Source organism: Lycorma delicatula, chromosome 4, assembly GCF_047948215.1.
Source record: "Lycorma delicatula isolate Av1 chromosome 4, ASM4794821v1, whole genome shotgun sequence".
Classification (NCBI taxonomy): Eukaryota; Metazoa; Arthropoda; class Insecta; order Hemiptera; family Fulgoridae; genus Lycorma; species Lycorma delicatula.
This window is the reverse complement of record NC_134458.1, coordinates 76,842,523-76,864,849: the sequence shown is the minus strand read 5'-3', so window position 1 is coordinate 76,864,849 and position 22,327 is coordinate 76,842,523. Positions and strand designations below refer to the sequence as shown.

Here is a 22,327-nt window from a genome sequence, read left to right as displayed (position 1 = left end):
ATGTAACTTTTTTTCTGTACATTTAATCATGTTTACTAAATGCGCAAAAATTTCATGAAATTGCATTCTCTTTGATGCTTAATTAATTAATTAATTTTCTTGGATGCATTACATTTATAATGAGCTTGTGATGTTGTTTTATGCCTTAATTGAAGAATATGATGATTGAAACAGGAAGGTGTTTATAAGTTGTTACTAAACTTGCCCAAAAATGTGAAACTTGTTATACCATTTCACTTGTGCATTGTTACAGGAAAGATCCAAAAACTTAATTTTTAATGTTAATTGTTATAAATAAATCTTACCCTGCACATTATGAGAAGACCACATTTGCAATTATTTGGAATTCCCTAGCTGCCAGAGCTAAAAGCAAAGGCTCAAAATATCAGCAAAAAAACCATGTGGTTCCCTGTTACTGCCATTCAATATTTGACAAATAATTAAAATTTGCCTAAGTTTACAAAGTTTATTTTGGATGAAGTAGTTAGACTAGAGACCAAAACTCATGAATTCTGATACCAATATTTAATTTTTTTTTAATTATTTTCCTCATAAAATTTTGATTTATATTTTACAATGCTTTTTTTTATTTGGAGGATTCAAGGATCTGGCTTTTCGTAATGAGCACCTTGACTTCAGATTGAGCTTTCTTTATAGCTATCAAATAGGAAATAGTTCTTAGAGCAGTCAAAATAGTAAAGAGGTGAACATTCAGAAAGAAATGATTTACCCCATAGACTGGTTTGTCTGCTTCCAGGCATTCCTTTTACATTAAACAAAACAGTTTTGGGTCTAAATGAAACTTAAAATATTCTTGTGATCAAAGCTTTTGAATCATTCTCTACTGCTGTTATATTAATAGTTTTAACATTTTTAAAGTGGGTTTTTATAATACTATCTATCATAAACTGAAGCTCATCATAGTAAGCACTGTTTCTTGTCACATAATATTGCAGTCGATAAGTTTTTCTGCTGTAATGCTTATTTATTGATAATTTTCAACAAAAATAGCACGGCAAAAGCATAATGAAACTTATACTAATATTAAAACATTGAAAACTACTTTTTTATATCAAGTCCTGAATAAAAAATATAAACTGCATCTTTTACAACCTGGATGGCTCTACAACACCTGTATTTTTCGGATCAGCATCCTGTAAATGAAATGATCTAAAGTGAAGATAAAATACCACTGCTTGAAACCATGTTAATAAATTGGTTTCTATAGATCTAGATACAGTTTCACTGAATGCTTGCATTTATTAACATTGGCTAATGCCAATAATAATAAATAATTTTTATCTGTCATTGAAAATGGAATAAATAAAAAATCTATTTAAAATAAATGAGATAATGACGTTAATAAATTAAATAATCTGTCCTTACCAAATGAAATAATTATCACGTTACAGAGCTACATGTATAAGTGCATCAGCAAAATTTTAAAAAGTAATCAAAACAGAAGCAAAAGCCATTTTCAGAGTATTGAAAGAATCCATGAAAGAGATGCATATAAGATAAATACAACGCTCACATTTATTACCAATATTGTCAACATATGGGCACCATGTCAGCCTCGTATCTAATTTTAAGCCTAGTAATTTAAATTGTTTAGTTTTGTGAGCAAAGGGTTTTTGACCAAATAAGATGTTCTTTATTTCCTTGTATTTAAAAAATTTTGTTGAAGGAAAAGCAACCTTCAACAGTGTTATCAGATCTGATCTAAACAGATGCATGTTTTTCATTGTTGGTAAGATAAATGGCATTGTATACATATAAAACAGTTGCAACTTATATTTTCACAAATACAATTTATCAAGATTAAAAACAAAAATCAATCCTGATAATCCATTAGCTACTAAAAAAAAAGTATCAAGTGATATTTCAATCTCATTTATGTTTATTTTATGTACTCGTGAGCACACACTGACATTGTCTATGAAAACTAAACGTTAACAGTCAGGTATAGAGTTGCAGGAACAAATTAGAGCTGTAGAATGATACAGTCATCAGCAAAAAAGACCTTGATCACTTTTATCCTTTTAGTGTTGTTTTTAACACGTGTGAAAAAATTTAATGGTATTACTATTGCTATTAACTGAACAAAGTTCATTGTATTTTGTTTTTGTAGATAATTGTAATTAACATGCTGTTTTCTCTTTCTTTTTTTAGACCAGCTCAGTAATACATGGAACACTGATGATTCTGGGGAACCTTCACAAATACCCCATGGTATGTTGAAATATAGTTAGTAATAATAATTGAAATACAGTTATAGATCATAATTAATGTAATATAAATATTTTAATGTTATTGTAAAATAATAGTGTTATGTTCCTGTATTAGAATTTTTTTGGTTTTTTTTAGTCGTGTGATATAAGAGTAATACTTATTGTTCCACTTGCCTCAAATTTCGTTAAATTATTTAAAAGTAGTCTACGTTCTGACTTACTGTAATGAAAGTTTTTTTTTTAGATTTTTAGAAGATAAAGTAATATTATGTGATCTGATTGCTTTAATGTTGACATGAGACAGTATTTTTATATTAATTGTGTAATTTTACTTGATATTTGTGAAATGTTTCATAGTACATTTTTTGTAGTTTAGTTATATTTAGTTTTACTGCTTCCTTATTTGAGATTTATATGATAACTGATTTGATAAGTTTTATATTGAATATAATGCAGGATCATCAGAAGAGCCAGATTCAGAGAATTTTATAAATCTACAACTTAATAAATTTTTTAATAGTTGATAAGTAAATTAAACAATGTCTAAGTTATTACTATATTAACAGATTTTCTGGCACAATTTTTTAGCAAATTTAACATCATAGTTCACTTAATTTTTTTATTTTTATTCTATCTTGTTGTATCGAGTTGTGATAAAATTTCTACCTGATGAATTAAAATTTACAAAGACACAATGTCTGTAGTCTTGTCATCAGTACCAGTCATAAGTTTTGTCATTATATTATCATGATGATTGTTCAATTATGGTGATGATAATTAAGTTGATGAAATTTTTTAGCTTTAATATCATTCTCAAATTATATGTTACTGCTAACCATTTGTAAAATTTACTCACATAACCTTGAAATAAAACTTACTGTCATTTGAATATTTATTTTCTACTTTTTTGATTTCATTACTTTGTATTTATTGCTTCATTTTTTACTTATATTAATATTAAAATTGTTTTTTTTTTACATAGAGCATTATTGATAATGATAAACAGGAACATTTAGAAATCATAAAACAACTGTTTAATTATTATAGTATAAATATGATTACTGTTTAAAGCAGATTTTCCTTTGATGTTCTCCACAAATTAGGTTTTTGTTATTTTTGCATTCTACATTGGTATGCTTTCTCTGAGTGTCCGAGGAATATGCACACATTACTTTGTATCATATTTTTTGAGTTACTTCTTGAGAAGTAGCCACAGACTGATTCCAGATACTGTTCGAGTTATTTCTTTGCCCGTCTAGAATTTTTCTGATCATATATCATAAATGAGATGGAAGAGTTGAAAGAATTACCAGTTCTCTTTGTCATAGTTCACATAGCTATCCATATATAGAAAGCAAAAATTCTAATCTAGGAATATGTTTTCTTCAGAATAAAAATTCTTATTGTAAACAGCAAAGAAATTTAGTATATGATATTTAATATACGAGGGTTTTCCAGAAAGTAACTTATGCTTTGAAATAAAAAAACCAACCAAATAAAAAACAGAAATTTTGTTATATACATTTGAAAAGGACAATCTTAAACTATTTTTCTACATAGTCGCCATTTAAATTGAGGCACTTATCATAACAATGCATAAGCTCTTCAATTCCTTCTCTGTAGAAATCTGGCGCCTTAGATTTTGCCACCCATTTTGCACAAAACTTATGATAATCAAGCTTCCCTGATACAGTTTCATGCAGTAAACTTTGTGAAATTTGGGGGAAATGAAGCAAGAGTTTCATAATCGTAATGCAGCAATTTTCACGAATTTTATCATTGATTTTCATGGTTAGTTCATCAGTCACAAGTGTAGGCTGATCACTGCAGTCATCATGAACATTGGTGCGGCCATTTTTAGACTGAATGCACCACTGCCTCACTCCACCCTCACTCATTATTCCATCTCTGTACACCTCACAAAGTTGCCGATGAATTTCAATTGGTTTGAGGTTTTTTGCCAGTAAAAACCTAATCACTGAACGCACCTTACAACTTGCAGGATTTTCTATTGAAGCGCACATTTCAATAATTCACAACGAACAAAGTAGAAAAATCACAGTCTGCACGCTACGACAGCTTGATGTGTACTGAGTGAGAAATGTTTTGACACCAAGATGGTAGCTCTATCCCCACCCATCTCCACGCTAGCCACAAATGTAAGTTACTTTCTGGACCGCCCTCGTATTAAAAAATAGGCCAATTTCCAACTTCTGTTTCTTCCAGAGTTAGTGCTTTGGCTGGCACAGTTGATCAAAAACATCAACTTCACCTTAAGTTTTGTTTAAGCAAGAAATGCATTTCCTTTGACTGCTTATTCATTCATGCATTGTTATGAGCAGATGAAAAAGAACAAGTTTTTCTTCAGCTTGAATGAGATAGCAGTAGCTTTTTCCTTTTTTTTTTTTAACAAAAGAATTAAGAGTTGATTTATTGTTTTTAGTTCTGATCAAAGTAAGTTTGTCTTGGCTTAAAACGTTTTTGTATTAATAAAGCTTGTGAACCAATTATCCATCATTAGGTTCCTGTTACTTCCCTTTACTGACATGATCACCTGTTTGGCAAAATAATTCTCAGCAGGTTCATTGAAAAATACAGTGATTTACCCAAGTGTGGTCTCGCATTAGTCAACATATCATCACATTGAAATATGCAGGTTTGTAATTGGTTTTACAGTTTTCTAGTAATTTTCCCTTGATTTGTGAAATAGAGTCTTGTTTAGTCATCATGAGTGTTCCTTCTCTAGTTTCTCTATCATCAGATCTTAGACAGTTCAGGAAAAAAGTTAAATCTTCCCTTTGATATTCAAATCAATTCAATCATTGTCCTTATGGATTTTGTCCTTGAATACACGTCATGATAAAGAAGTTTCACATTCAGATGGTTACTTTTTATTACAGCTGCTAGAATTAGCAATCTAGATAGATAATTACAGCTCATTCATTGAAGATTCTGATATAGTAGATTTTTTCTACATTTGTTATTTTTCATCCATGAACAGTTTGTTAAAACATTCCATTGGTTCTTTGCTATTCCAGGCTTCCCCGCTTAGTCCAGGTTAAATATGAACATTATCTTTAGCTGGTATTTTTCCCATTGAATGGGTTGTTTCCAAATAAATTCATTTTTTCCTTTAATCAACTTTTGAATCAAAGTAACTGAACTATCATTCTCTTCAGGTTTATTTTTTCCCTATATTAATTTTATTTGTCTTTTTCTTCTTGTTCAATAACTTCCACTTTTTGTATTTCTTGTACAGTCTCTGTTTTTGGATCTTCTCTTAAGTCATAAAGTTTAGGTACAAAATCACAATCTGTGCTAATATCATCCACTTATTCTTCTTATAATTAATCTGCATCCATGTCTGTATCATGCTCATCTTCTTGAAGAATACAAATAATGTCTCTACCTACCTTTGTCTAAACAAATAAAAATAAAACATACTCAAAATTTAGCTTTAATAATCAAAACAACAAAGATTGAAACAATGGAAAAAAGTAACTTTAATAAAAATTAAATATTTACTATGTAGAAAGGCTGTTTTGATAAGTGGTGAGGATAAAATAAAGATTAGCATCTGATCTTCAGTGCTCCTCTTTAAATGAATAACTGAGGAAAGCTTAGTTGGAAGGAGAGTGTGTTATCGCATTCTAATGGAGAAATAGCAGGAAACTAATATATTGTATGCATCAAAACTAAGTGGGTTAGTAATTAAAGAGTCATAACTCTTAATTAACTCCATTAAATATTGAGAGTTAAAATAATTAAAAGTTTAAATAACTCCACTAGATATTCTGTATTTTTGTATAGTGTCATAACTATAATGGTTCTAAGTGATCCTACTTAATTCACAACTCGCACCTGAAAATGATAGCTATTTCACTGTCTGTAACTTTGATGAAATTTTGCTCATAGTTATTGAGATAACAAATTTTTTAGCTGATATTTCTCTTCTTGTAGTATAAGCACGTATGGGGAAATCACAACAGAATATTTAATTTCTATTTTTAGACTCTAGAATTACTATGTTGTGAAAATTCAGCATCTTCATAAGAGCTCAGATTATATAAACACCTTGCATTACTGTAATTAACATTTTCAGTTAACATAACAGATTTAGTACACTCCAAATGGAGTTCTAGCTATGCTCATATATCTTACAGTATTGTAAGAAAATTTTCACACTGACACCATTTGTTGCCAGTATTTATAGCTAAATGAAATTAGTATGATTTTGTCATGTTTTGTGCACAAATAGAAAAAGACTAGCTAAATAAAATTAGTATGATTTTGTCATGTTTTGTGCACAAATAGAAAAAGACTATGTATTTACAAATTTCCGATAATATTTTTTAGATTATAAAATATATTTTCGTAAATTAATTGGTGACTACTATAAGCAGTTTTATTGCATATACTCATGATTTTCTCTTCCTGTCCCTCCAAAATCTATAATACTGCAATTTATCTTTACAGGCCACTTTTATTATAAATGGATGCTTCACTAAATATTACCTGGGTTGTTTTTAATTAATTTTTATTTTTTTCATTAAAAAATTAGGTATTTTAAGGTGTTTCAATAGTTTTTCTGTGTTAAGGATCTGTCTGGTCTGAATTTTGTGTGTATGCCAGCTGAAACTTAAATTCTTTTTGTTTTTTAAAAGGAAACAAGGAAATTTTTCAATAGTTTATAAGGTTTAGGTTTGTAAATTTTTTTGGATGATCTGTTTTAAAGGTTGAATAATATTTTGAATTTTAGTAATCTCTGAATTTCAAAATATTATTTTGAGCATTGCAATGTTTATTGTGTGTGTGTAATAGTATTCACTTGTTGCTTATATGAATGTGGGTAATCAATTTTTACTTAATTTAATAATTGGCATTAAGTAATCATCTGTGGTATGTGGATTGTATTAAATCAGGTGATGATTCAAAAATAGTTTATGGATATGGTCCAGTTTCTCCTTATGGTACCTACGGTACAAATGGTGATCCAAGAAATTATGATGATAATGAATTGAGACCTATGAGAAGGCCGGTTTACCAAGAGGAAACATCACCTTCAGTTGATGACGAACAGAGGGGTCTGTACCACGCATATGTTTGATAATGTGTGATTTGGTGATGGTGATGGTGGTGGTGATGATAATGATAATGATAATGATAATTTGGTGATTCTGGTAGTTAATGGTTTGATGCTTAATTATGATTTTTTTTTAATTGTATTTAGTTGTATAATAAAAAAGTAATCTTTTAACCATGGTTTTTCATTCAACATTGCTTTTTTTTAATAACCATCAAATCAGAATTTTTTTTCTAATTTTCTCAGTTAACTGCACATCTCATTTTTGCATACCTTTTTAAATAAAATATGAGTTTAATGCACTAGTTATGTAAATTGTCTGTGATAGTGAATAGTTATTTATAATGCAAAGGGTACTTGTAAAAATAAAAAGATCCTTTTATAAATTTTGCCTAATGAATTGTATGAAATATTAATTGAGTTGTTGTCCTTTTCTCTTTGTTCCCTCTAAACTTTTGTTGGTCTGGTATAATGAAGTTTTTATTCTTCTGTTGGAAAATGCATTTTTATGTAAGACACAAATGTAAATTTGTGTCGCTGAGGTCTGCTATAATTTGTTTTATTGTCTTGAGTTGTTATCTGTTTGTTGATTGTAAAATATAATTAGATCATAATCAGTTGCTGATATGGACAAAAATCTCGTTCAGATCAGTGTAATTAATGTCTTGTAAAAATTCAATTTAATTTTCTGACAAAACAATTTTCCTGAAGTATTCATTATTCCCCTTCTTTAATAATCTGTATCATTTTCTTTGGTGTAAAGTAGAAATTTTCTGATCATATTTATCATTTTGAACTATCAGTTAAAGGGATTGCCCAGATCCTATCGTTTTGGTAGTTCGATTCATAACACTTGAAACGCTTTATTACTGTTAACCAGTTTTGACTTTCTGTGGTAGTTTTTCCTCATATTTGTCCTCTACTAGATTTAAGCTTGCAGTTTCCATAAAACTTTTTCTTATTTTTGGTGATCTACTTGTTGATTCACTGCAGTCTTCAGTAATCCACTTGTAATTGATAAATGTCACTTCAGCCTCTATTGCTTTACAGAACACATTAGCTCATATTCAGTCATCAAATTGTTAATTTTTTTTTTTTGCACTGCCGTGCAATATGTTTACTATTACATAACATGCATGATTTAATATATTTTTTTTTTCAAACTCCTGGATGAAGGTCATAAACAACCATGCATGAGATTTGCTCCCATAATTTCTGCATAGTCCTACAGTTCCTATAGGTTCTACTTGTGTGGAACTTAGGGAAGTATTTCCACGTATTAATCTTGTACTCAAGTACTTAAAGTGGTAATTGTGGAGTAAATAAGTGTACATTAACATTTTGTAATGTACACTTAATTAACATTTTTATCTTACCCAGTGAATATCATTCATTAATCTGTAACATAAGCTACGGAGAAAGGAACTGTTCCTATCCTATAACACTTGGCCAAGAATATCTTTCTGGTTCTGCATAGATTTTATATAACAGCTAATGGTCTGTCAAGACCAGATTTTTAGGGGTGATTTCTGTACACACCTTAATTACATTATTTTTGTATGTTGATTAATTGAATTAGTATAATGGATTAATAGTGAGAAGTGCTGCTTTACTGCCAAACTGCATCGTTAATTTTACTACTGGTTCTTAAGACCCTGTTCTTTTTATTTCACCTGTTTAAAGGATGTTACTTATTATAATATAAAGTAGTAATAAAATGTTCTATTTCTGTTTTACTATTGTTTTATTTTTTAAATTTTCTTCTTTTTTGTTTTCTTAATTAAAATATGATGAATTCTAGATAATGGCTCTACCAGACTACATGAATTCATTGATTCTTTACATTATTATTTTTTTTTTTTTTTATTTTACTATCCAAATAATATTTTTACAAATTTATTTTTAATTCATTTTCATTTTTTAAGATAGTATGTCATGAGTGCATTCTTCTTATATGTATTAAATAACAACAATATTCTCTTATTAAGGATAGTAAATTGCAAACCATGTTCTAAAAGCTAGATAATAATTTTAGAGTACATTTTTAAGTAAGGTAACAGATTTGGTGGTTATTAATGTTAAAAAAAGAATTATTCACACATTAGCACAAAATTAATAGTGTATTCAAATATTACATACAATTAACCAAAATTATATATAATATTTTCGATGTCATCCCTGAGTTTATTTCAAGTGACTTGAGATTAAGTAACCTCTTGTTACATCTTCCATATTATAATGTGTAAGCACTCATATAACGACTATCACTACAAAAGTAATTGATTGGTTTCTTTTATAAAGTAATTTTAGTTATTAAAAATGCACCTGAACTTTGTAACTGAGTTTAGGGAATGAATGTATTAACATTTACACTTAAAAATATTAAGATTTTTATAATTTTCTTTTTTAAATATTAATCTGCTTACATGTCTTCTGATAACAAAAGAGGAATAAGTTTTTTTAATACAACATTCGTGAATTTTATTTTTATGATGCTACTTATTAGCAGCAATATTTAAGTATTTCACGGCAATATATGTTATTACAACGTTTGTTTTTTCCGTAAGGTTTCCATTTCAAGATGTTTTGTGAGAACTCTTTTGAGTCAGTCAGAGAAAATATGGTAACTGCTCGCTCTAGAATTGGTAATTTATCATGCAATTACAATTATGCAGTATGCATCTAGATAAAACACTCCTGATTTCAAAATTTGATAACCTTAAAAAACTGCATAAATGTATGAAAGTTTTAAAAGAAATTTCTTTTTAAAATATTAAATGTGTGTAATGAAAGATCTTGGTTTACACATTATGCAGTTATTTACAATTATCTAACAATTATCATAGATTAAAAATATTCACTTAAATTTTAACAGTCTAAAAAAATTCGCACTGTTTCTTCCTCTTTCTACAAGTAGTTATAGTGTAACAGGAATTTGTAATTAGAGGTAAACAGTAAGCTTTTTTTGTAAAATTATTAACAAAAAGACAGATAAAAACAGCTGGTTTTTTTAAAAAGTATTATTGTTTTTTATTTTCTAACTTACTGACAGAATTCTTTATTGTAATCTTTATATGTAATGAATTTTGATTTTGCTTGTGACAGTAATTTACAAAAATGTGAAATTTTTGCATTTTACATCTATAAATAAGTTTTCTTCTCTGAAATCTGTTGTTTTGAGTGCTTTTTTAAGTTACCTACTGTTATTTTAAAAAATGTTGTTAATCAAAATCTATAAATCTGTTGTATTTGTTGCACATAGTTATTTTTTTGTGTGTTCATTTTTGCACTTTTGTTTCCAAACTCCAATTTTATGTAACTTTTTAGTAGTATTGATTATTGTCTGTTTGTTATCAGATTATTAGAGTACATGGGTTTTAAAACCTGATCTGGTCTTGTCAACCAGCATATTTTAGCTTTAGAATTATTTTGTTAGTTTTTAGCAGTTTAGGAAGTGATCATTTTTTACATTTTTTCTAATGAAAAAATGTTAGCAGTTTAGTACTGATCACTTTATATAAAATGATAATATGTTTTAAAAATATAAAAAGCATGTTTCTTTTGAAAAATGTGTCTTAACTTACAAAGCCCTTTGCACTGTCAGTTAATTATAACTTCAAAATTTAATCTGCATCATTAACTACATCAGTTGTATAATCTTTTTTTAAATTATGTAAATATCACATCATTTCAATAATTAAGATAATATGACCTTCCCATGATCGGTTATTATTTTTATTTTATTTTTTAACTTTTATACAGTTAACTTGTTGCTAGTTTAATTTGTAAATAAACAGAATTCATGAATTCAGAGTTATATAAAAGCTGAGACTTACTGTCTGCAAAGTAATATTAATTTTTTTATGTAATTTATAGCTTTTTAACATTTCAAACCATTAACAAATAACCGCAACCCTTCCTTATAATTTTCAAAATATTGTTAGATACTGGATTGTATTTCTTTTTATAGATTTGCAGTCTAATAAATGTTTTTTTTTTACATTCCATTATCGAGTTCTGTTATCTCTTCTTAGAAATTACATATTAAGAATAAGAACTAGTAGGTAGATTTTGGCTATATCATGTGATTTCATGCTTTAAATTTTATAGTTCCTTACGATAATATTTTTAGTTTAGACCACAGGTGTCTTACATTTTATTACTTGTTTTCTTAAGAGTTGATAGATTTATAAAACATAATGATAATGATGCAGATGCAGACCCGAAACAGCCAGTAACTAGTAATATAATGAAAAACTGATATGATCCCAAAATTTTGGAAATAAAATAGAAAATTGCCTGGGTTCTATTGGATGCTATATGGCAAAATTGTTTTTAAAATTAGCATGATTATTCCTTAAAATTTACCTGTTATTCTTTTTTATTTCTTTTTAATTTGTTATATTTGTATAATATTGTGTGTGAGCAGCATATCTGTGAAGTATTTGTGTTCTTGCCCGCTTTCTTTGAGCTCTGTCATTAATTTTTTCAGATTTTTTTCATTATTTATTTATAGATGTTTATTTTTTTTATTTTTTAGGTATGCGATGGAGAGATCCAAATCTGACTGAAGTTATTAGTTTTCTTAGTAATCCCAACAATGTTATTAAAGCTAACGCAGCAGCATATCTCCAGCATTTATGTTACATGGATGATCCAAATAAGCAAAAAACAAGAACATTGGGTGGAATTCCTCCTTTAGTTAAATTACTAAATCATGAAAGTCCTGATGTTTACAGAAATGCTTGTGGGGCATTAAGGTAATAATAAATATGCATCTACTTGGTGATTGTATATTAAGCGGATGACTACTTTTAAAGTTCTGTAGGATTAAACCGGGATCTTATTGTTCTTACATCTTTTCTGTTGCAATAGAACATCTCTAGACCACATGAAGGAAAAACACAAAGTTTACCTTGCAGTATATGAAATTTCCCTCTAGGATGGTTTAATTTTTTATTTTTCAGAAGTTTTAAGGAGGTCACAGTAGATTTAAAGTAAATTGAAATTTTCTGAAATATAAATTTTTGATGTTAAAGTAAACTTTTGGTAGTTTACAATTGTATTTCTTACTTAGTTTTATTGTATTATGAAGGTAGTTTGAGACTAGAACAATTAGGGGAATCTTTTACTTGTTCCATTTCCAAGATTAAGCAATTTAGTGATCCCTAGTTTTCCTAATTGATTGTAAAAGTATAAAATTATTTTTAATGAAATATATTTATTTAGTTTCAAAAATATAATAAAAAGTTGTATGTGTTTTATAATTAAATTTTTTGAGAATTCATTGATATATCAATCATGTTACAGCCATAAAACTGTTAAATTTATGAATTTAGTCCTGAAAGTAATGCCCGTCAGATCTTAATCCATTTATAAATAATCCAAGACCTGTACAACTATATAGATATATTGTGTAACTTGATCATTAGTGGTACTTTTACTACTTATAGTATTCTCCACGAGTGGAGGTGAGTTTGCACCAGCTTTCCTATTTATCATATCTACTGAAAGCATTTTCCATATTACCTGCGTCATCAAGACATCATCCCAAAGACTTTCCTTCATTCCCCTCATCCATCAGAACAACTGAAAGTCTGAAGGTATTGAATCTGGCTGCTGATGTTTTACTAATCATGTTTGTGAAAAAATATATCATGTTGTCAGAGAAGTAAGGGATGGTCACGCATTGTTAAATTGCATCAAACTTTTTTTTATGATTTGATTTCTTCATATATACATTTTATTTTCAGTAATAAAATAAAGATATGCTGTTCATTGTTCCATGTTCTAAAATGTCAAGGGAAGTAATTTATCCTCTATCCATGTTTTTTTTTTTTTTTTATAAATTTTACCGGATATTTGTATAATACTGATTTTAGAATTTTGTTAAGGGGATTTGGAGGGTTGACATTCCATGGATTGATTCTTGGACTCCAGATTTTATAGTTGAAAGTGTTCTACATCTGTAAATGAAATACTGAAAAGTGTTCTTATGGGTCTTATTATATATCTTGCTAACTGTATTCAGCATGCGAGCAATTTCCTGTTTCAACCATCTTTTAATTCAACCCCCTTGGTGCATACCTCCTGCATATAATCACAGTCAAAGTGATATATATAGTCTACTCAACATTTGTTTGATTACAGCCAATTTCCTCAGTGATATGTCATCTGCAATAATTATGTCGCCCCTTCTTGTTTTTGTTTTCCTTAGCTACTTTGCCTTCCATTATACAGTTTACCCATTTTTTCTTTCACAATACTCTCATCAGTTGTTACTTCACCAAGCATTTCCTGATCAATTTGTGTATTTCCCTTGGTACATACTTCTTTGATTGAACTCCATGATTGTTGCTTGTTTCTCCCTCATATATGTGTTTATACAACATCTAGAAGTAAAGAAATTATTTCGATCATATAGTGTAGCACTTTACCTCTATCTAGTGGTACTAAACCAAAATGTTTGACTTGATGGCTAAAGAAAATGACTAACAGAAATTACTCTCGGTATAACCTATAATCTTTTAAATTTTATTTCAGTTGATTTATTCATTCACATAGATTAGTAATGCCAAATTTTATATTATTTTCTGTGTAGTTTAGTCTTAATAAAACTTTGTTATTTATTTTTATTGAAAAAGATGTTTTAAGGATAGATAAAGATTGATTTAAAAAATATTATGTAATTAGTTGTAAAGAATGATTTCATTACATTATGTGAATGCAAAGAAAAAAATGTTTTAAGATTAATTGTTTGTAAATTAATATTTTTGTATTAAACTGACCAACATTCACATTTTTTTCAGAAATTTATCATATGGTCGCCAGAATGATGAGAATAAACGAGCTATAAAAAATGCTGGTGGTATCCCATTTTTAATGAATCTTTTAAGGAAGTCAACTGATGCTGATGTTAAAGAACTGGTTACAGGAGTCTTGTGGAATCTGTCCTCTTGTGAGGTAAATTAGTATTATATTAGAAAGTTTGTGATTTATATTGACATCCTGAAGAATGTGATTTTTTATTTGTAGATATTGTAAAAATTATATAATGTAAGAATTTATACATTACTTGAATTATCTTATACATTTATAAGTATTATTTGTCTGTATCAGAACTTTTAGGCAATAAGCTCTTTATGAGTAAGTTATTGTTATTTTAGGGCATTTTAAACATTTCTATGTGTATACAAAAAAAAAAAGGAATTAACATTTTTCTATAAATGTCCAAGTTTGCTTATACAGTAATTTTTTTTAATGTCAACTGCGTATCAGAGATGTAACAGGGCATTTTATAATTGTTTGAATTTATGGTACGTTTTATTGTATAGACATGCATTTGCTGTTTGGAGTTAGTGTAATTGATGAATATGTTGAATTTATATGTATGTTGATAATATGAGAAGTATACCTACATTTGATAAAGTTATAAAGGCTAATGGTGTAATAAAAACACAGTGCAAGAGCAAGTAAGATTATACAAATATGAGTTGGCAAATTGTGTTTAAATATGTATTTTTACTTCATACATTGCATATGTATCATGGAAGTTTAGTAAGTAAAGAATCAGTAAATTTCTTAGAATTTATTGGTATGTTTTAGATAATTTTTATAACAGACATTTAAGAACAAAGGGGAATCTAATTCAATTTCTTGGATTAATTAATCTTGTAAGAAGCTGATCTGTTTACTATTTATTAATTCATTTTTTTTTTAATACGAAAAGTAATAAGAAATTACTAAATACGGATGGAATGTGGTGAAACTTAAATAGCTTTACTATTTACAAATGTTAAATTAAAAAAAAATATATATATATATTTAACAGTTAATGTTATCAACATCAAAAGTATAATTTATAAAGAAGTATAAGCATAATAATAAGCGGTATAACTCTATAAATGTATAGCAGTATAATTTTTTAAAGAAGATTAGTGGTGGGAGAAGATGAAGGTAGATTTATAGTGATACATTACCTGACTGAGGTTAATGTTTAAGGGAAAAAAGAAAAGAATGGAATAAAAATCTCTGTGTGCTGTTTACTTACCCTACCACTCATTGAAGGTTCTTCCTGTTTGGGAAAAAACTCATATTTTACATGTTTTTATTGAACATTTTTTATATTTGGTTTTATTGTGTGATTACTTTAGTACAGGTTAGAAAGGGATAGAAAAATATATCAAACCAATGTTTTTAGCAAATACTAATTGGGAAAAGTGTGGTATCATAATAAATTACTTTTAAATGGAAACAAATATATAAAAACTAATGAAACAGAATTTTTATTTATTTTGATGTTTGATTTTAAAAGCAGGTTTATAGCAAGATGCATAAATATGAAGAAAGGTGGATAATTTGTTTCCTAGTCTTTAAAGTGATAATCTGAATGACCTAGTCTTTGTAATTGATATCTGTAGTTCATTGTGGTGATTGTTTTTTTTTTTAACATTACCTTGAAAAAGGTCTGTTATCCAGAGAAATTGAATGATTTTGGATTAAGAAGTCAGCAGACTCACTCAACCTTACAGATTTTTAATTGGCTGATAAGACTTTTATTGAATTTTTTGTTGGCAGTGTTTTCTGATTCAGAAAAAAGGTTTTAAACAGATTTGTTAAGTATTATTTTTTCTTCTGTTTTTTATTAAAGAACATTTATTTCAACTAGAGTTCTCAAGAAAGTATGTACCAAACATGTATCAATTACAAATAAAATTATTATTATTATTCATAAAATTCAAAGGAACTAGTTCTTTTTATGACCAAAGTTGTAATTTAAACTATAGAATATATAATAATTACATTCTGTAAAACTTCTTATGAGAATGTTACACTCTCCTAACAAATCTTTTTGAAAACTTTGACAAGAAGAATACTGCTATATAGTGCTTTAAAAAATTTACCCAGCTACATAAATTAAAACCATACCAGTACCTCATTAGTGAAAATTTTCCCTCTGCTGTTAATATTAAATACTTCCATGTTTTTCATCATAATCTTCACTCTGTGAAGCATTAGATGTACAAGTATGGTGCATCATTCCAAAAAAAGTGATCAGTGGTCAATATCTATATTTTAGAAAATTCATATCAGAATTATGTCTTGATATTTAATGTTTTATTCCTTCTTAGAGGAGCTTTTGGTTTCTACAAGATAAGGCGACAGATGTCGTATCCATATAGTAAGAGCAGCATTGAAGCTCATAAAAGAGCTGCACGATTTATCTGTAAAGATTATGACCACCTAGGTTTAATGATGTATTTAAATAGATTTCTTTACCTTTGGATGTTTGAAGGGATTCATGCCTCAGAGTAAATCCCCATGCTCTTCAGGAACTGAAAAACTGAACATAAGTTATATATTTACATAGGAAGGGACAACATGCATTAATGAATTTTTTAAATATGAAAAGAGAATAAGATTTTCCATTTATAAAGTTGTTAGAAATGTTCAACGCTTCTGCTAAAAAAATAAGTAATAGATTTCATTTTCGTTAGCCATTAGAGTTCAGAAAGATTCTAGTTCTAACATCATGCATATATGCTTATCATTTAGTCGTACTTTACATTCACCCTGAATTTAAATTACAGGATTTAAAGAAGTCGATCATTGATGACGGCCTGTCAATGGTAGTTAATCATATAATCATTCCACATTCTGGATGGGATCCAACATCATCTGGTGAGACGTGTTGGTCGACCGTATTCAAGAATACATCTGGTGTACTTAGGTAAAATGCAAATAAAGAGCATTTCAAATAATTATTTTTATATCATTAATTAGTAGTATTATTTTATTAGGACCTACTGTATTTAGAATTGGTTACTGGTATTTAAAGTATTAAAAAATATTAGTTTGATTTTATGGTCTAGTTAGTATCTTCTCAATATTATATTTACTCCAATTAATTTATAACGCATTGACAAGGTCTCACTTTAAATCTAAGTTGCTTTTATGAAACAAGAAATGAAAATATATCAACAAAATATTTAGGACATCAAATAAAGGTTCATTTAACATTGATTTCAAGATCTTATTGCTAAAAACTGTAAAACTAGCATTTCTGTAAAAGAAAATAAAAGAAAGTAAATTTTTTTATCTATACTTCAGTCAGTTGAGACAAATCGTGATAAGTATTCATTACCATTATACTTTTTATTGCTTTATAATATATATTAGACATCTAGTAGTTATCTAGAATATTTAGAATTATGCTTTACTTGTTTCACTTCTTTAGAACATAGCTATGACATTGGTAAAAGGTAGACCCTAAACTACAGTGCGTTCAGAAAGTTGTATGCACTAGAATTATGAAAGTGTAATGACAAAACCTTTTTAATTATTACTTTGTATTTTTATTTCATTATTTTATAGAAACAAATATTACAATAACTGGAATAGTTTATTAAAGGCGTTGAAGATGACCTCCTCCAACATCAGTACAACACTGCACACGTTTCAATTTGTTTTCATACACTTTAACCAGTTGCTGTACTGGAATGTCTCATGTTTGCCATTGTTGCAGTTTTTGTTCGTCAGTTGTGTGAGGTCTGTTGCGATACACTACTTGTTTCGTTGCCCCCCATAGAAATTAATCTGGGGGGTCAGATTGGGCAATCGTGCAGGCCAAAAACCCCTCAAAATTATTCATTCACTAAAAAATTTTGTAAAAAATCATTGACCTATGGAGCATTCTTGTTGGAAACTAATGAAGTTTGTTAAAACAGCTTAGTAACGATCACTATTAACTGTATTTTCAAAAAAGATTAGCCCTACAATCTGCGTTCTACTCACACCGACTCAGACCTCAATTTTCACTTTGTGTAAAGATTGTTCATGTAATTCATGGGGGGTTAGTTGTTGACCACAGTCATCTATTTTGTGAATTAATATACCCTCCCAGATGAAACCATGCTTCATCTGTAAAAAAAAATTGTCATGTATACCTACAGAAATTTGGTCAATAAAACATTTAAAGTATTGACAATAATTGGGTCTTTTGGCATGATCTGTAAGTTTCTGTTCTTGAAAACACATTACTTTGTAGGCGAAAACTTTTCTTACAGCTTTATATGGGGTAGCAAGTTTGATATCTTTATGCTGTGCTAACTTATGCATTGACTTGATCATCCTTTGTGATTTGTATCTATATAATACATGTTAAAATTTGCAAAACGACGTTCATGTATTAAAAAACAGTGATTTACTTTAACAGAAACCTTCTGATTAGACTACTCTGAGTAACAGACATTTTATAATCCCCACTCCCTTAAAGTAGGGTTTCCTTACAAAATATTCCAGACATTGGACACCCTGAACACAATGTCTTGATGAAACATGAGGAACAGCCTGAGAAAACATTTTCATGAAGTAATTTGTAAATAATAATTTTTATGAATTTTAAAAATCATTATAATATAATCAAACTGATCATTTTTTTGTAATGTTTTTATGTCTTATGTTCTTAATTATTTGGAGATGTTCTCTGTTCTTTTTCTTTAGGTAGAGAAAGATATTACATCAATAATTACACGATTTCACAGTTGATGTTTATGTATTCAACCGTACATATACCCATTACTGTCAATTTCATCATAAAACAAATCAAAATTTTTGCACAGATTAAACTTTAAATATATCTGTAAAACAGAAATTTTTCTAAAGAAAGCATGATAAATGACATCAGTTTTTATGAATCTGTTATATTCATCGATAACGTAAGTTACAGTGTAAAAGCAAACAACTTTGTTCACATTGACTGTGAACAAAAAAATTGTTTTAGATTTTAAACCCTGCAACTCACAACAAAAATAGTGACGAGGAGTTTGCATGCAAGACCTGCTGACAGAGCCACCAAAGATTACATCATGTGATCTCACATATCATAGCTATTAAGGATTTAAATAAAATTAAAAAAAAAGATGCGTTGGTTTTGAAGTGGCACTTCGCTTAAATCTTCATTTAGAAAAGCGATCTGATTTGGTGAAAATATAACAGAAAACAAATTAAAAATTTTCCTTTATTAAAACAGTTGTTATTATTATTATTGTTTTCTTGTTAAACATTAGTAGCGTGATTTTTATTTTAAATAAATTAAGGAACAAGCCTTTTGAGTCCGCATACTCAAAAGTGCAATTAAATTGTGAAGTTCGAGACAGCAAATTTGTCTTTTGGAAAACTGATGGCACTACTTTGATAATTAATAAAACTGTTAAAAAATGTACTCTTACTGATTAACCGTCAGGTCAAGTGATAATTTAGTTTTAGAAGTTAATGATTACTAGCCAGTAAGTGAAAATCATTTACCAAGAAACATGCAGCCAACCATCTCATATATATCCAGTGTCGTTTTAATTGAAGCAATTTATAACAAAATATGTTAAAACAAGTTAATTGATACACATATGAAGATTAGTTTGAGATGGTATTTTGTTTAATTCAGTTGAACAAGTTCACTTACTAAATTGTTTAATTTATAATATTCATTAGTGTTATAGTTTCTTTTTTTCCGTAGGAATGTAAGTTCAGCTGGTGAATATGCTAGGAAAAAATTGCGAGAGTGTGAAGGACTGGTCGATTCATTGTTGTATGTTGTTAGATCAGCGATTGAGAAATCAAATATAGGGAACAAAAGTGTAGAAAACTGTGTCTGTATATTACGTAATTTATCATACAGATGTCAAGAAGTAGAAGATCCAAATTATGATAAGCATCCACTTCCTACACAGAGTAGGGTTGGACCACAACCTAAGGGTATGTTAATTTAAAAAAAATTATATTTATACTTTTTTTAATAATCATTTAGTGTTTTTTTTCCCCAGCTAAGTTTTTCTTTTAGTGATTTTCATTTATTCTTTCTTAACTGATTAAATATTTTTCATCAAGCATAACAATGTAAGAAATATCTGCCGTTTATTACCAAAGAAATCAGTTTTATTAAAATAGACTTCTGAGACAATTTTGTTTGCTTTGACATTAATATATTCCTGCTCAACATAACAGTTTTTTCCATTAAATTGTGTGTATATAAGTAAATTCATTATCGCATAGTTTTGTTATATTTTGTCTAGTTTGTTTCAATTAATAATTAACTGTTAACAGAATTTATCTATGAACACATAGAAATAGCAAGCCTAATATAAACTCACCAATTAAAGTTTTTTGAATTGATGCAGTCATCATCATTTATAAAATACTATAATATCAGGTTACATAATTACATAATACCATTACCATTATTACATATAAAATCTGATAATTGTCATGACCGACTGAATTGGTCAATCTAAATTTGTATCAAACCAAAATGGATACATGCAACATCAATTTTATATGAAACATAAATAAAAGATACATAAAGAAGAATTAAAAAAATTAATATCTCATTACTTCCATTTGAAAAAACTAGAAGCGTAAACATAAAAAGTGTAAAATTACATTTCAAAAATATAAATAAAATGGTTAATGCCTGCAATATTAGAAAATCGTAATACATATTTTAAATCTATAAGTATTTCAACAAAATATTTAATCATGACAAAAGCTACAGTTTTCACTGCTATAATGGAATTATCATTGTAGAGTTAATAATTATGGAATAGAGTTAGTAATTATGGAATTTTAAAAGCAGTACATTTTCAACCTTCATAAAATGCAGCTGTGTTGTAAAATTTTAATGTAAAATAACTTAAATAAAAATTTTCATTTTGCAAATAAATTGTGAACATAAAGAAATAAACGTTTAATTACTCAGAGAAATGAAGACACCAGCTTCTGAAAATATTTCCTTTAATAAATGTAATTTTAAGTAAAATATTCTGGAACTCTACTTGCAAAAACTTCCAGAGTAAAATATCTATACATTACACATATATTATCTATCCAAAATAATGTCATTTTATTAATTTTTGATGATTCCAGAAAAACTGTAATTAACTAAAGTAATTAGTGAATTTTAACTCTGTGTTTTAATTTGTAGTACATATCTTCAATATTTATGACTTCTTGATGTAAGTTCTCTTTTATGTCATGGCATCAGAAATACACAGAAATTAGTTATAGCATTAACATTCGTTAAAGAAATTGATTATTTGTTATTTATTCATTGATGGTGCTAATATCCTCTGGTACAGTTTCACAATTTTCTTCTCTTCCTTCCTCTTCTTTTTGTGAGAGAACACTTCCAGTGATAACATTCCTGCCAAAACCTGTTGAAGTAGCTAGTTGACCCTACATATCTACACTGTTGACCCCCTACATATATACTCTTATGTTATTTTTACTCTTTAAGTTTCACTTTATGCTCTCTTTTTTTATCATATTGCTTAAAGACTAGTCATATTGCGTAAAGTTTAAAAACTAGTTTTTTTTTTCCAGATTGCATATATACAAGGGTATATCAAATATAAACAGGATTTTTATTCCTGAGCGTCTGCAGTTTGTAGGACTGGGCCTGGGCTTTTAATATGCTTGGGTGGGATCATTAGGAGTGGGGAGAGCCGGCCATTCCATACTCCCAACCAATTCGTCAGTAACGCTCACAAATGTCGGAGCAACAGGTGCACCCCTCCACTGCACAACACATAATTATAAAATTTCTTGCTCATGAAGGAGTTCAAGAGACAGACATTTTCTGGAGATTAACTGCACAGTTTGGGGACCAAACATTGTCAAGGACTTGTGTGTTTTCCTGGCATAAAGAGTTCAAGGAAGGACAAGAACGAGTGGAAAATCAGGAACATGATCACCATCCTCGGACCAGCATTACAGATAAAAATATTCGTGCGGTTCGAGACATTCTTGAAGATGATCGACAGGTGAGAATATCCAAAATTGCAGAACAGGTTGGAATGAGTTATTGGAGCTGTCAAACTATCATCACAAACGACCTACAGTTCCATAAAGTGTGTGCCAAATGGATCCCTCACCTTTTGACTGCAATTCAGAAGTTGAGACATTTGGAGGTCTATCAGAGGCTTACAGCAAGGTTTGCAAAAGAAGGTGATCCATTTTT

General features: G+C 28.5%; 1 protein-coding gene across 4 annotated transcripts in view; it reads left to right on the top strand.

Annotated features, from left to right (window-relative positions):
- The window catches only part of LOC142323570 (catenin delta-2-like), a 172,659-nt gene that overhangs the window by 106,169 nt on the left and 44,163 nt on the right, over positions 1–22,327 (top strand). For 3 of the 4 annotated variants that reach the window (XM_075363377.1, XM_075363376.1, XM_075363379.1), the window contains exons 9-14: positions 2,173–2,232; positions 7,154–7,315; positions 11,855–12,074; positions 14,124–14,277; positions 16,905–17,044; positions 19,829–20,067. In XM_075363377.1, coding sequence (XP_075219492.1) covers positions 2,173–2,232; positions 7,154–7,315; positions 11,855–12,074; positions 14,124–14,277; positions 16,905–17,044; positions 19,829–20,067 — 975 coding nt within the window. The remainder of the gene's footprint in view (positions 1–2,172; positions 2,233–7,153; positions 7,316–11,854; positions 12,075–14,123; positions 14,278–16,904; positions 17,045–19,828; positions 20,068–22,327) is intronic. The other variant, XM_075363378.1, reaches the window with a different exon arrangement.